Source organism: Anguilla anguilla, chromosome 13, assembly GCF_013347855.1.
Source record: "Anguilla anguilla isolate fAngAng1 chromosome 13, fAngAng1.pri, whole genome shotgun sequence".
NCBI lineage: Eukaryota > Metazoa > Chordata > Actinopteri > Anguilliformes > Anguillidae > Anguilla > Anguilla anguilla.
This window is the reverse complement of record NC_049213.1, coordinates 17,350,815-17,366,410: the sequence shown is the minus strand read 5'-3', so window position 1 is coordinate 17,366,410 and position 15,596 is coordinate 17,350,815. Positions and strand designations below refer to the sequence as shown.

Here is a 15,596-nt window from a genome sequence, read left to right as displayed (position 1 = left end):
CCACAAACATGCTAATGAAACAGTGGCCGTAAACAAAGACCCCAGAGCCCCCTCTCAGTGTGTGCGTGAGCCTGCCAGCAGGCACCCAGCCACGCACACACACAACAGACACGCGGCTTAAGAACCACTCACATGACACCACTGACATCAGCCACAATGACAAAAAGTGAATAATTACACAGACATGTATCCTCTCATATTCATCAGAACAACCTATTTCATTTGTTTTTCTCTCATGGATGCCAAAACAAATGTTTATGACCCTTATAATTCCAGGCCTCTTTCTTATTGATGACTAATGCAGTTATTACAAGTCTAATATTCAAAATTCAATTTTGTCTCTTGCGGATCTACTCTACTTCATCAACTAACATAGTGTAATAGCTTAAAATGAAAAACCAAATCAGCGGTTGTGGAACCTCTTCAAATAAGAACTCTTGTTTCTGAACAGTATGTCTACAGGAGATGATCAGGAGTCCTGATCTTTTTGGCTACCACTAAAACACAAGTACAGTACAACCTATACAGCCCTATTATACAAATGTGCATAAATTTACTTCAGCTCATCACAATGCTCTTGAACATTAAATTCTGAGTCAGTTCCAGTTCTTCGATTGGAAATGTCGCTGAAAAAATGAACTTAAAACAGACAGCACCACACATCCACCTCCAATTGCTATGGTGGTTTTATTTATTTGATTTATGGTCATTCAACAAAAGTTTAACTGAAAAGTGAATATTACTATATACACCTTGTTCTTATCTTTGTATTACTGCGAGGCCTGACGGGACTCCATCTGATGTTCCAAATTTTTAAGTATGAAATCACTCTGAATAAGATTAAGCCTATTTGCTACGTGATTGTAATGTAATGTAACTCATTTTTGTCATTTCTATCCATAAGGATTATACCGCGACTGTACACAAATTTTTGATTTTGTGTCACGTGCTCCAGGTTAACCGGTGCCAAGGAGGTGTGGTCTGATGAATGGTTGGTAGAACAGTCACCGTAAACTGTAATTTGACACCCCTGTTATTTGGGCTGTCGGGGAGTGCATGTCCATAGTACACAAAGGATGTATAATTTTCCAGTAACGCAAAAACTGATTTTTAAGTAAAAGTCATAGTCAAAGAGAAATATGTCTCGTCTTAATCTAACAAGTTTCATACATGCACCCTACCTGCTATTCAAATAACTTAAACCGTCTGCCAACGATCACTGTTCTGTGTTATTATGACAACTGTCTGGCAGGCTAGTTATAATGTAATACGTTTTCTCATATTTGTAACTGTGAAATGTGCTTTATATAATATTTGTCCTGAAATTTTTAAAGACGGAAGTCCTGCTTGCAAAAACGTAATAACGTTACTCCGCGCAAGCTTTCGCAAGCAGAAGTTAATTTTAAAGGTGATACACATCCATGGTCTTGGTTACCAAATAGAACGAAATGTAATGTAGGCTAACCTCCGAAATCTTGGATTGAGTGATAAGATTAACGGTCAACAGGACTTGGCTTGCCTAATAAAGACATTGTTTATGAAGATTTGTGAGGGTTTCAAAATACAATGACAAATGATGAATGACAAACTTATTTTCACTTCGAATGAAACGGTCCGCTCTCTGCTGCATTCGGCCAATTAGAAAGCTAGAGGCTTCCGCTGTTGGGGAGGAGTTCTAAGGCGGGATTAATTCAACAAGATTGACAAGAGTCTATCCAATAGAAAATTTTAAATAGTGTTTAGTTCTTGTCCTTGCCCAATTGCATGTTGCTTTGACATGCTCTCTCAAGTTGACTGCATTCAACTCTTAGGTTGAAAGCAATTTGTTTCACTCCTCTTCACTCCTCCTAGCCGGTAACTCCATCCAACAAAGGGGTTGCAAATACAGTAAGGCAAATCAGCAAGCTTTATATAATTTTCTCCACATTATCGAACTATGGCGGATACCGCAGTTGACACGACCACCACCGAGGTTACACCTAAGGTAAATTTTGTTTATATTGATGTAACAAGCAGCCTTGCTAATAAATTCGCTAATAGCCCGGAAATTATTTGTAGTCATTACCTATTTAATATATACGTTTGCTAATGACGGAGTGTGTAGAGGTTGGAGGTACCTAATGTTACTGTAATGTAACTAATTTGATCTAAATGTTTCTTCATCTCGTTGAAACATAGTCATTTATCGTGTCGTTTTTAGCCGAGTAGCTGACTATATCAGTTTGCTAGCTGGTTTATATGACTGGGACTGGGTTAAACGTGCTCTTGAGTATTGTAACCAGTTCCTTAAAGTACTGTGTTCGTTTATCTTAAGTGACGTTAGAAAAAGACGTTCTTTGTGGAGAAATGCTTGTGGCGATTTGACCAGCAAATGTCTTACTACCTTGGTAATAAACTATCTCGTGCCAGAAATCGTTAATTATCGCGTCTTTGTGTGTTAACCTATTAAACTGTTCATATCTAGCAAGTAGTTGCTTTTGAAAAGTCATTGTAAATGCGCATTTTCGGAATGGGAATTAACTTTTCCATGGTGAATATTGTATTTTACTCCCGTGCCGTTTGCGGACTTCGATTGGAACCAAACGAGCCACCGAAAACTTAAACCCACCGGAGTAGGCACGGCGAAACGGCGGGAAGCACGCGCGTCTATTCCCTCAGTGCGAGGGGGCGCGCGCACCATATACAGCACAGTTCAGAGCTACGTTTCTTTGGATTCTTTTGTCTGCGAGTAGAGCACGCGCTGCAGGTTCTCGGCCGAGAGGCGCGCCAGTTCTGTTTTCCGGTACCAAATCGCAGCGATAGTCAACACCACATATTGTATTTTGTATTGATGGTAGCAAGGTCACCTAATTTTGCTGGTAGTAAATGATGTCCTTTAAATCTCAAATCCGATGTTATTTGATAGTATAAGAGGATTTTACAGCAACACAAAGCGGACGGCTAATACTTCAATCCAGCCGAGAGCACACCTGAATTAGTTTAGGCTGGTACAGTTTTCTCCCACCCGCAAACCCAAGCGTACTGTTTGCTAACGGCGCCGTTTACTGATTTTCTACTCAGCCGTGGTGGTTGAGCTAACGTCAGTTAGTTGGCGGGTGGTGAGGGGGCGGGAGTGCAGGGCTCCGCATACGTAGTTGGCTAGTCCTCTTACTGTAATGGGATAGGCAGTCAAGTTGAATTGAGGTTTTGTGTTTAGAACGGCCTTCATTTGGAAAGAGTGGGTGGTGGAAAGTCTTTGGTCGCTCAGTGTTTCCAAACTCACTTCACTGGTTTTGTGTGGTAACTGCCCGTTTCCATGAGTCGTAGATGCTGAAGCAAACGCTGGTATTTTTTATTTATTTTTATTTTTTTTAAAGGATCTGAAGGAGAAGAAAGAAGTGGCAGAAGAGGCAGAGAAGGTGGAGAAAGAGAACGGCAGTGGAGACGCACCTGCCAATGGCACAGTGAGTGTGGCTTCGTTCCCTCTTGGGCCCCAGGCCTTTGTCTTGTGCACTTGCGGTGCGCAGGTGTTGGCCTGACCCCTCCCCCTCTTCCTCCCTTGAGCTCTTTGTGTGAGTCCTGAGATGGCACAGATGTGTGTCTAGGAAAAAACACTCAGCTGAGAAAAGTTAACAGTCTGGCTGATCAAAGTACAATGTGAAATGGCACACAAGTGTGTCATTTTTATTTTACACTTCTTTTGTATATTATTTACAATTACGAACACTGACCTAACCTTTGATTTGCCCTTAAATTTGATAATCAAATCCGATGTGTTACTTTTTTTATTGTCCTTGCAAACTGTGAGTTCACTTAAGGCATGGAATTCATTATGGACAGTTATGTGCAAAACAGACAAATGTGAAACTGAAAGTAATTATTATTTTAAAATATAGAAGAAAGGGGATTGGATGGCTATGGCCCACATAATAGAACTAGAGTGTGAAATGGTACGTGTGATTTTTTCCAGACCACTAGGGGGTTATTTGAAAAAGTTTGTTTATCCACAGAAGACAAACGGTGCAGACCACGAAGAGGAAACCCCTGAGGATGAAGAGGATGAGGATGAGGATGGTGAGACACCTCAGCCTTGACCTTTAAGGGCTGTGACCTCAACCGTGTTGCAACCTCTGAGGACCTGTGTGTGGCTTTTTTTGGTGACTCTCCCTCAGGAAGTCATGTGGTCTGTATGTTTTCAGGAGAGGGAGAGGAGGGTGAGGGTGCAGAGGAAGATGGGGCAGAGGAGGCAGATGGACACCCTGTGAAACGTCCAGCTGAGGAGGAGGTGGGTCTTATAAGTGGCACTCTTTCACCTTCCTAAACATCTTCTACACACACATTCAACTTAGTCTTTCTTAGTTCTCCCTGTCTGTGCTCATGTTTATCTTCATCTTACACTTGCATTTTTGCCCCTCCCCCCTCTAGGAAAAGGCTGAAACGAAAAAGCAGAAGACAGAGAACGGTGACTCCACAGAAGCTGAAGTGAAAGCCTAGAACTTTAGCCTGTCACCTTTATAGCCTTATCCGTGGAGGTATCCTGGCAAAGAAAAGGCTGTGCTTTCATGTGTACATTTTACAGAAATTTTTCTCTCCTCCCACCTCCCGCTCCTCAGATATTGTATTTGCACTGGAGTTTTGTAACACCATGGCCCTTTTTTTGTAAAATCTTATTTATTGGTCCCCCCGTATGACCAGTTTTTATTACTGCTGCAAATGGGGCCCACTCAAAAAAAAAAAACAGTGCTTTTTCTTTTTAAAAGTATAAGTAACCGTTGTTGAGCACGTTTTCTACTTTACCTGACCTGCTGCCACCCTCTTTCAACAGTTGTGTCCTCCCTCTACTGTTTATACACTATAAAAATGACCTCAATTTCACTCGAGACCAAAAAATGAGTTTTATTGTGGGGATAATTCTTCAGCCTTGTTTTTTTGTGTTAGTAGTTAAATCAGCAAATGGTGCAAGTGTGCATTAATGGTCCTTTATTGTTTGTAAATGATAAAAACCATTGGCTTTCCTGATGATGAGACCTGTAGTTATTATCCCCTTTTAAATCTTAAGGTTTTTGGGTGTTTTGTGATCTTTATGAACAGTTGCTTTTCATATTCTGTGTACAGATTTGGTTTGGTTTTTGGTCAGGATGACCAACTTTAGGTTTCTAAATGCCTCATACAGCAGCCCACACCCTGCCCTGGTGTACCTCTTACATTTCTGAACAGTTATTTTTTTTACGGTTAATTTTTTTTGTTTTGTTGATGCTTTGACCACTGCTTTGTATATTCTGGTTCTGGATTATAAATAAATCAGTCTTTTTATTTGAGTGTTTGGAGACTTTCTTTACACCCTATAGCTTCACCATGAGGCCACTTTTAGGTAATGTGGTCAGTTGAGCACATCCAAGGTTTCTCAGAGCAATCCAAAAAGGGCTCTTCTTTAGTTTTATGTTTTATAAAATGTTTAGTGCTGACATATTTAAAATTAAGTGGTTACTAACCACAAACCAGTCCCAACTCCAGGTAACCTGGAAAAGAAATGTTAATGAATCCACGTCAGTTAGGATGTGCAGAAATTGTACTGCAAGGAAATTTGATTTGGTTAAAGTTCTTGTGTAAAAATGACTGGCCTTTCGTAAAGTTTATTCAGGGGAAGAAAATAAAAGTACTTCCTGGACCACAGTAATGTCTGTCCCCTATTGGTTAAAGATTAAACTGCAAGGTTGACATACCCCTCCCCTCTCATATGTAAAGTGAAATCATTATTCTTTCCTTATTAGGTCAACTGCAGTTGTCCTAAGTTGTAGATGAAAAACAGAAGTCTTCTGTTTGAGGAATTTTTAGGGCCAGCAGGCTGAAGTAACAAAGCTCATTTTCAAACTCTGTCTCATGCTATCGAAACAGTTAGCTTGCAACTGGAACAAAACAAATCTTTTGTGGAGTTTATGTAGGACTGTGCATGCAAGCTCCACCCACTATACTTCATTAAATTGACACAGTATACATTGCGGCTGCCTTATCCCCTATGAAGAGTCCGCCTCTATTTCAATACAGCTTTTCACCACAATAAATGGGGCCTGTGTTTAAACTGCTTTTGATTTTTATTATAAGATCAAATTAATTTAAATAAAAAATAAAACTTATCTGCATTTCACAAAATGAAGTCATTTGTAATACTGATAGAAAGCATCAAACGTCAAATGAAAGAAAATAAAAAAATAAAGTTCCTTATTTATTTTTTAAAAAAGCTTTATGGAAACAGCCTTTAATGAATTGCTTAACTGTACCTCTATGGAGCGCCATTGCTGAACAGGACATTTTCAGTCAGGCATGACACAACACTTCATTATATCTAGTGGGGTGGGTCACATCCCCAGAGTAGGACTGACATTTTAATAGAAAGCATTCCGTGATGAGAGACATACATAAAGCTGTGTTTGAGTTGAGGTTAGTAAGAGAGAGCAGGCCTCAGAGAGTGGTTTGGGCAGTGAGGTCCAAGAGTGATGATGTGAAAAAAACACATGGGGAAACAATGCCCCCTTGTGGTGCCCAGGAGGAGTATCCCCGGTACAGCTGGTGTCGGGTTCCCTTAGCGCAGATGTCTGTGGAACTGCCAATCAGAGCTTCCTCTCCGGTCTCTGGGCTCCAGACAGCAGCACAGTTCATCATCCTTTCTTAGTGGGGTGTTGGATCAGGACTCCTGTCTCCTCTCTCCTCCCAAGGAGATGGGAGTGCAGCACAGATTTGAGTTTGAAGTAAAAAAAAAAAAAAAAAGATTCAGAAGATTCAGGAACCATCAGCTCCACCTGATAATAATGACAATAACCATTATCATGACACTCATTAACCTTCACCTGATAATGTTAATGATAATAACATCCCGGTCGGGCTAGGCAGAGGTCAGGGGGGTCACCTTGTGTTATGAGACTGTGCGGCCACGTGCGAGCGTGTCACGTTCTGAAGGTGGACAGCCCTGGTGATGCGATGATTTATTCGGCTCAGTGGGTATCCTGGCAACAATTCCTGGAACTCACTCACTGTTGCTCTGCTCTCGTGTACCCAAGAACAGCAGGGCAAAAACCTTGGCTCGTGTGAAAGTGCACATGCATGGCTCCTGTGTTTATGCGTATCGCTACATGTAGCGTGTGCGTGTTTTATGCGTCTGTGCGCCTACTGGTGTTTGGTGCAGCAAAACAGGGTGGGTCATTGTGACACATTCAAACAGTTATCCTTATAAGCTTACCTACTGTGGGTGAGAGAGACAAACAGACAGACTCATTGGGCTACTCATACTTGGGTTGGGCTGAGAGTTTGAGTAGCTTTTCAGAAAGTGCAGGCCCTCAGGACTCAGGTTTGATCAGTTGTGGATTCATAGGTACTCAGAGTAGGGCCATCCCTCTGTAACAGTCTGTTCATGCAGGACCACCAAAGCAATACTGCCCAATGTATAAATGCAAGAAGAGTCACTGGAGAGCTAAGACTCAGTAACATTTCTTATACTGATAACATGAGAGCACACGGTGCTCTTGGAAATTTGAAGATTGTCACCCATGGCCTAATTGATGAGTAATTTTCACTTTGAAGACTGTGGTCCTTTGGAAAAGAGAGGAGGGATCACTTAAATAATCATTTCCAATAAATCAGCCACGGTGTAGCTTTTGTGCTCACTGAGTACTGCAGCTGAACAGACAGACAAACACACACTTCCTGTCCATGGCAAGACACAAGCACAACCAGACAGAAGCAAGCAGCACTGTACAGACACACAATGTGAGACTAGAGTCAGTTTCAGACCTACATACACACAAAAACACGTACACACACACGCCTACACAAGCACACACATACATACATACATACATGCATGCGCACACACAAATGCATGCAGCATATGCACATACACAAAGCGATGTCTGTCTGTCTGTTTGCTCTGAGGGAGATAGGAGGTAAGGAGTGCACCGGAGGTGGCGAAGCGTGTGCGCGTGTGTGCTTGTGGGGGGGGGGGGGGGGGGGGGGGGGGCATTAGATCTGAACGAGTAGCGGCTGGGCCTCGCCCTGGGGGAGCTCACCCTCAGGGGGGGGCAGCTGATACACCACGCACAGCGAAGAGTACAGGCAGCCCACAAATGACATCACGCTCGCAAAGTACATCACGCCCTGCGCCCCCCCCACCAGCGAGGTGAGGGGTCCCATCGCCACGGAGACCAGGATCTGAGCCAGGAAGTACTGGCAGCTGAGCAGAGAGATGTCCACACCCATCCCCCTCCTGGTCCCTCCCTCCGAGGAGCCACAGAACTACACACACAAGAAGAGAAAGGGAAAACATACATATATGATATGAGGACAATATCTATACAATGTCAGCAAACATATCATCAGTATCAGCAAAACAAAGTCCCTTTTTCGACATTTTAGGGATTTACTTCCCCACATTAAAAGTTCTCATCCATCTCAATGTATTGTAAAAAATAAAACAGAATATGCTCACATACTATGAGCTCTGACCACATTTTAATCATTTAATCATTGTCTAAATCGACACCGGGCAGTCTCCTACTTTCTATATAAAGGCACCGTCAGATTCACATTAATATTAATTGGGAGGAAGCCCATTTGTATCCGTCTCCCACACACACACACACACACACAAACGCACGCACACACACACATGCACACACATGTACACACACACACACACACATGCACACATACACATGTACACACACACACGCACACACGCAGCAGGACTGGGTCTGACCTGTGGGCTCTGATAGTATTCACAGAGCAGGGAGTAGGGCAAGGTGCAGAGTGAGGAGAAGAGCACTCCGTAGGTGATGCAGAGGGACAGCACCACGTACAGGTTGGTGGAGAGGGTGGCCAGGCCTGTGCCCAGACCGAATGCCAGGTAGGCGAAGAAGTACAGAGAGCGCAGGGAGAAACGCTCCTCTAGCTTCTCCAATATGGCTGGAAGAGACAGAGCGGGAAAGGAAGAGCGAGAAATAGCAAAATGAACAAGCGGAAGCTAGAGAGGCCCAGAGAAGACGGAAAGAGAGGGAGGAGATTACAGTAATTGAGAAACCTGGATGTAGCTGGAGGAGGGCTAGGTGTTGACTTTCAGATAGGAGCAAAAAGATGCATGCAACTCACCTGAGTAGAAAGCTGCACTGAAGGCGTAGATACACATTCCCCAGCAGCCCATGCTGACCCCAGCATTGTAGCGGCGGTAAGCCTCGGAGTCGTGGGGTGCCTTGGGGTCCCCCCCAAACACAGCCTCTCCCATGAAGTCAGTGTAGAACAGAAGCATGCCCTCAAAGGATAGCCAGCCTGCAGGAGAAGGGGATTGCCTCTCAGTTTGAATTTAATCAATTCAAACTGCCATTCACACAAACTGAAACACAGTCTGATGTAACATCAGATTTTTTTTTGACAAGAGCAGGCACTTCAGCTCTTAGAGGCTTTTGCCTGCTGTCTAAAGTAGGGGTTCTGAAATCCTATGACCCCACAGCCATATACGGCTTACTGAACAAATGTGTTTCCTGTTGCCCCTTCTATATTACTTCTATATTACATATACATATTCTAGCCTGACATGCATTTGTTTTTGTTTTTTAGCATATATCAAGACATCTGAATGTACAGTATAAAAGGTTCAGTGCTTGCCACAGGTTTCATTATATTAGTGGGATTATCCATAGAGAGTGTACCATATAAAGTTAATTTTGTTTCTTTTTTTCCATGGACCCCTTGTTGATCTGGGCCCAGATTTTGGGACCTACCAGTTTAGAGAGTATCCAGCAATGTGTCAAGTCTGATGATGAATGCACCAAGGGGCCTCTGCTAATGCAGTGGTTCTCACCCAGGAAGTGGTTGGTGCAGAGGCTGCGCAGTGATGGGGGCATCCTGTAGATGGCAATGCAGAGTAGCTTCATAGACAGCTGTGTGTCTGCGGCGTCTGTGCTGTCACTTAAATCGCTGTCATACCGCATCCCATTCAGCAGTATGTTGGCTACCTGGAAGAGGAGAGAGAGAGTCAGAAAATCCAGCCCTGACATCCTCAACGCCAGCTGCAAAAAGAAACAAGAGCACACGGCAGCACCAAATCGAAACAAGTGGCAGGGGAGACAAAAGAAAACCAAGGAACGTAACACAGTTAATAACACCGCCTCTTCCCAGACAATGAAAGTTGTAGTGAATCATGCTCAATGTCTCTCAATACTTTAGTGGGAGTCTTGAATGTTTTCAAGTTTCAATTGTATTTTCTTTTAAGAGTTAAGGAAATTTTACAATGAAACATTCTGGTTCTAGAACCATTCTATTAAGGGTATGGTGGAGACACCAGGTGGCCATTCCAGACCCTGAGAGAGACAGAAACGTAACAGTTAATGCCCAAATGCACAGAACATAAGAATTGAATCGTAGAACTGAATGACTTGCAGAGCGGACACCCAGTCGATGATCTTAGTGGGGGAGTTCCTCCACTCTGGGGGACAGTGTGCAAATTTGGCAAGGGGATCATAGGTAAGGGAAGGGCTCCCCTTTGGAGAAGACGGGCTTGACACTGACCTGCTGACTGAAGGTGACCGTCCGCCTGCGGCCGTTCTCCGTCCCCACGGTGGTGGTCAGCAGGGGGTCATCCAGCAGGGCCAGGCTCTGGGGGCGTTTCAGGATGCCAGAGGCCCCGCCCCCCACCAACCCCCCACCACCCGGCGGACCCTGGGGGGGCGGAGTGTCTCCAGGGGGCATGGGAGGTGCCGTGGCATCGGGATCGAGGGGCTGGGGCGTCTGCTGGCCCGTGTAGCAGTCGATGAGCACGCTGTCAATGTAGGACGTCCCGAGGGAGGAGGCAAACTCGTTGATGCCCGTGAGGGAGCTGTCGCGGCTGATGAAGCTGCCGTATTTGGGCGTGAGGGGGCTGAAGGGAGAGATGGGGCTGGTCAGCCCGGCGTACAGCTGAGCGCTGGCACTGGACGTGTGCGCTAGCAGGTCGGGCTGGCAGGGGTGCGGCTCGCAGCGCTGGTAGCTGCGGGCACCTTCCTCCTCTTCCTCCTCCTCCCCAGGGCCCGCTCCGAGGGCGGCGGGGGGAGAGGGTGGCAGGGGGAGGCTGGGGCTCTTCAAGGCGTTCCGGGAGGTCTTCGAGGTGTGCGTCTGGGCCAGGGGCCGCTCGGGAATGCTGGTGAGCGTCATCGCCGTGGCAGCGACGAGAGTGATGCTGGTGAACATGTAAATGACCCTCAGCTGACCCCCCAATGACCTCCCGAACTCCGTGTGATCCCAGTTGATCCCGCCCACGATGTAACCAAAACCACCACCCAGCCCTGTAGTGGGAAACAAGTGGAGTTAGACACCCAGCAAGACAGAAAGGATACCCCCTCTCCCTAGTGACTGTCGTCCATCTGTCTGACCTGCCAAAAGGGCATGTATGTTGAGCCCACGGTCCTGGTCCTCGGGGCTGCACACGTCCATCATGTAGGCGTGGCTGGGGTTGTCCGCTGAATCGGCGCTGAAGTCCATCAGGACTACCCCACACACTGTCAGCGCGATCCCCCACTTGTGATTGGATGCAGTGTCAGCCAGCGCAGCTCCAATGTCCCGCCCATTCAACACCAGAGTCAGTCCCATCAGAGCTCCTGGAAAGACAGAGAACAAACAGGTGTTGTCTCACTCTGTTTCTGCTTGAAGTGAGCTGACATCAATCCCCCTCCTTCATTCTCCATCAGAGCATGGGTATGCCCTTACCAGCCAATCAGAAAGCCAGCAAAGATATGTATGAGTGGTTCAGCAATTACAGAAACCTTTGGCTTTGCAAATTTTTGGAAAATTAACTTCTTTGAAACTGAGTTTTGTGCATCAGAGTCTGTAATGCAAGACATAAGATACTAAATCACATGTAGTCTCCAAGATTTTTATAAGGAACATATTATTTTCATGAATTTTCATCATGTCCCTCTATAAAATGTCCTCACCAAATTATATTATAAATATTTATTCCTCTCATGTCTAGGGTATTTTTAATCTCTTAGAGTATTTTCTGATAAAAATTTAATTTACTGTACTGCCAATTCAACTAAAAAAGGTTTAAAAAGACATTATTTAAAAAGAATGTGTTTTCTCTAGTAATAATGAGAAATCTTATTCCATAACAACTACATCGAATGCAATTATTGTTAGAAATTATTATATTTTTGGCCTTTTTCCCACAAGTATTACAGATCAAATACTGCACTACATATAACTGATATTTATAAAATGAAATTTAAAACAAAAATATATAACATTCATAAAAATGAACATTGTCGCGGTAATGACATCAAGTTTCAGTAATGACATGTTGTTGGCGGTAATGACATTTCACTCAAATTAAGAACAGCAAAAACATTATTTAAACAGTAAAAAACGAACTGTATGAAACAAGGAATACAGAGTAGGTTGTCTTTGAATAACAAAACCTGTGCTCCCAGGAGAGTAAGCCAAATAAATTCTACAAATCACTGTCAGACAAACTAGGTCGAAGTGAACAGTACATTCTGAACTCAGTTTAGATGGAAACCAAATTTGTTTGGCTTTTAAAAACTGAATTTTAAAGGAATATCCTCATGGTCATGGAAAGGACCCAGAGGTGCAGAAAAAAATATTTATATAAAAAAAATAAAAGTGTTAACCTACCACAACATTTCTTTTTTTATCTTTCATTTTTATTTTCCTGGAATCTAATTGCAACTGGAAGTATAAAATTATGTGACCTATTGAATGTAAAATATGCATGTAAAAAGTACAAGCTCAGGTGTGGGACAAGCAAGGAACTTAGTTTGACCCATAAAATGCAACATAAATGACAGGAAAACACATAATTTAGCAATTAATTTTTTTCTTAAGATAAATCATACTAAGAATCTTTACTTGATGTAAAATTCCCTCGATTTGTTATGATTTACAAAAATGTACCCCCGGGATCTAAAAGTGTCTGTAGTCGCAGAAATACCCATATACTGGCAGCCCATCTAGGCATGCACCTTCCTTACTGGCTCGACAGTATCCAGTAGCACTGCATGAGCTTTGACTTCCACGTCTACAGTGTCTCCGTCTCGACTGCTTACTGGCCTGGCAAGCCGATGCATTGACACCAAAGTGTGTAACAACATACTTCCACTGTGGAATTACCTTTTCAGTGATTTTACACCTATGTCCAGTTATTTTGCTTTTAGGCTGAGCATTTCTCACCAATGGCAAGGGCCAGGATGAAAGGGCGTCGACGGCCGAATCGGGAGGTGCAGCGGTCGCTCCAAGCTCCCAGTATGGGCTGAACAAGGAACCCTGGGTGACACAGAATTACACAGAGCTACAGAAACACAGCATGACAGGAGAAGGGAGGGAGGGAGAGAAACTTAGAGGCTCAGAACGCTTTTTTTTTACACCAGTAGCATTGCTTTTTTGAGCCTGCGGGAGTTTTACTTAACCTTGATTCACCTGAGACAATTTTCGGCAATGCTCCGAAATCTATTAATTCAGACAAAAATTCAGTGAGTCCTTTACTTAGAATCTTCCCCTCTTAGACAACTACATTCCCAACAGATGACTATTAATATGCACATTGTCTAAAAGTCTGCTGGTGGTTCCATTATTGCTATCAATCCTGTACTCTACATCTCATGCCACAGTCTACACAGACAGTGTTCATGTTTACCCAGTATGGGGCTTATGAACCACACCAGACTGTAGAACTGGTCAGGCAGACCCATCTGCAGCAGGACAGGGGTGACATAGGCTGTCTCCATGGCATAGCTGAACTCAATTCCAAACAGGATGCAGCCATTGAACAGCAGCTCGGGGAAGGTGCGACGGGGGGGCAGCTCAGCCAAGTCCAGCTGCTCCAGGGGGCAAGGCGTGTTTGGGGGAGGTGGCGGGGATGGTCGGATCAGCTTCCTACGCTTCGGGTGCCTCTGGAAATTGTTTGCGCGATGGCTTAGGTGGCGAGTGGAGGATGACGGGAAGCTGGAGGTCTTGGGGATCGATGCTCGCCAGGTCCCGTCCTGAGCAGAGCTGACACCTCCTCCTGGACTGGTCAGAAGGGGGTCACTGGGGGTGCCCATCCCTTGGGATGACATTACTTTCTGCCTGCTTATTTCTGCAAACAATGCAATAGGTCCCTGCATTAATGCAATCAAAAGATCTCAGTCTGACCGTCACAGTGCCTGTTGGTTTAATTAGATTTTGGGTATTAACAGCAGAGAAAGATACGTGCATATGCTTTCAGTTTAACTGTCGCAAGCTTTGACAGCCGGGGAAACTGCGGATCGCCACAAAAAAGGGAAATCCTACAGTTTCGACCTGACTTGACACATACTTCCAGTGTCAAAAGGGGATCCGTTATACATTATCGCAATTCCGTAAATGTTGTACCTTGTAAAACAAACTATAGCAAAGGCAGTCGATGGGAGTCTGCAACGTGTGAAGATACAATGTCGTGACGGTACACCTCGTGCACATGAAGAGCGGTGACAAATGTGCTGTATCTTTGGCTCGTAAAAAAGTGCGAAAAACCACCATGTGCTTCCTTGAGCTGAGACCTCAAGTGTGACATGCAGCATTCCCTTAAAAGGAGGTTTATTTATTTCCATTTCAGCCATGTGCCTACAGTACCTTGATCGTTAATATTAACTGAAAAGGCAGTGCCACGGCGACACACGTAATTCGCCATGTATTACCAACGTTTATTTGTTAGAATTTCATTTACTTAATACACGAAGACACATATTCCAGTCATAAGACCAGAACAGCAGCTCTTCTTCCACCACTGTGGTATCTTACATCTACGTATATAATTTGCACCTTATATAGGCCGTGGAAGCTCAGTAACTTGGCATTTGTTTTGCAAGGTGAAGATTATACAATCGACTGCTATGTTCTTAAAATGGACAATGCGTGCAAATGGAAACATGAAAGAAATTTACCTTTTCAGGGGCTCTGTTCACATTTATTACAGCATACCCTTTGGATAGATTTGTATATCTTACGTTACGTTTTTTTATTATTATTATTTTTCCAGATGCATTATAGATTCATATTTTCTCCCCGTGTCTTTGATGCAGGCATTTCTCAGTTTTCATCCTCCGTCCCTGCGCCTTCCCCCTCTCTCCTCCCCTCCCTTGTCTCCCCATATCTCAGAAGTGACGTCATTCTATCTGTCCTTCTCTCGCGTTCTCGAGTAGACCTGCAACATCAGCACCGATCCAGCCCTGTCGCGCGCCTGTCTTTTCGTCTTGCCGCGCGTGCTCACTTTATCCTGCCAGCACTGCTTCCCGCCTTTGTAACCATGACAACGCTCATTCACCATGTTCCCTATCTGAAAAAAACGAAGGTAAACATAAAAATGAAGTAATCTACATCCTACTCCCTCTGCATTATGTTACAGAAAAAACACATTTTTTTTTTTTAAATGTTGACATTTTTTAGAATTCATACAACACACATCACACAACTTCACAGATACTGTCCGTAATTTGCCGTTTTTCAAGAAACACATTTGGCCTTTACAATGCCCTCAATTCAGCTTGAATGGTAACTCAAGGAACTCTCGACATGTGTGTTGCTACATGCTGACTGTCATGTCATGCCTGTGGCACCCAGCC

General features: G+C 44.0%; 2 protein-coding genes across 6 annotated transcripts; one reads left to right on the top strand and one right to left on the bottom strand.

Moving 5' to 3' along the window:
* The first annotated feature begins 1,789 nt into the window (after positions 1-1,789).
* On the top strand, positions 1,790-5,292 carry si:ch211-222l21.1 (prothymosin alpha). Its single transcript, XM_035388991.1, has 5 exons — positions 1,790-1,984; positions 3,357-3,443; positions 3,990-4,053; positions 4,179-4,264; positions 4,405-5,292. Exons 1-5 carry the CDS (start codon positions 1,937-1,939, stop codon positions 4,471-4,473), a joined length of 354 nt encoding a protein of 117 aa, XP_035244882.1. The 5' UTR covers positions 1,790-1,936; the 3' UTR covers positions 4,474-5,292.
* A 1,024-nt stretch (positions 5,293-6,316) lies between these two features.
* On the bottom strand, positions 6,317-15,251 carry slc45a1 (solute carrier family 45 member 1). Of its 5 annotated transcripts, none has more exons than XR_004762044.1 (10): positions 14,919-15,251; positions 13,652-14,092; positions 13,189-13,281; positions 11,373-11,597; positions 10,534-11,285; positions 9,827-9,980; positions 9,118-9,294; positions 8,729-8,934; positions 6,884-8,265; positions 6,317-6,776 (listed from the first exon to the last, which is right to left on the bottom strand). XR_004762044.1 is itself a non-coding variant. In XM_035388989.1 (10 exons), the coding sequence occupies exons 2-10, from the start codon at positions 14,070-14,072 to the stop codon at positions 6,757-6,759; spliced, it is 2,274 nt and encodes a 757-aa protein (XP_035244880.1). In that variant the 5' UTR covers positions 14,073-14,092; positions 14,919-15,250; the 3' UTR covers positions 6,317-6,756. The 5 variants fall into 5 exon arrangements, 3 of the variants coding, with proteins under 3 accessions (XP_035244880.1, XP_035244881.1, XP_035244879.1); XR_004762045.1 differs by having other exon boundaries at positions 6,317-6,681; XM_035388989.1 differs by having other exon boundaries at positions 8,040-8,265; positions 14,919-15,250.
* Positions 15,252-15,596: the final 345 nt, after the last annotated feature.

What these genes read in the sequence shown, in the direction of transcription:
- si:ch211-222l21.1 (XM_035388991.1), top strand. Translation starts at nt 1,937, where the DNA reads ATGGCGGATACCGCAGTTGACACGACCACCACCGAGGTTACACCTAAG. An exon ending in CCACCGAGGTTACACCTAAG is followed by an intron (nt 1,985 to 3,356) that starts GTAAATTTTGTT and finishes TTTTTTTTAAAG; the next exon opens with GATCTGAAGGAGAAGAAAGA. An exon ending in ACGCACCTGCCAATGGCACA is followed by an intron (nt 3,444 to 3,989) that starts GTGAGTGTGGCT and finishes GTTTATCCACAG; the next exon opens with AAGACAAACGGTGCAGACCA.
- slc45a1 (XM_035388988.1), bottom strand. Translation starts at nt 14,072, where the DNA reads ATGTCATCCCAAGGGATGGGCACCCCCAGTGACCCCCTTCTGACCAGT. An exon ending in CGGTCACCTTCAGTCAGCAG is followed by an intron (nt 9,981 to 10,533) that starts GTCAGTGTCAAG and finishes CTCCTCTTCCAG; the next exon opens with GTAGCCAACATACTGCTGAA. An exon ending in AATACTATCAGAGCCCACAG is followed by an intron (nt 8,266 to 8,728) that starts GTCAGACCCAGT and finishes TTGTGTGTGTAG; the next exon opens with TTCTGTGGCTCCTCGGAGGG.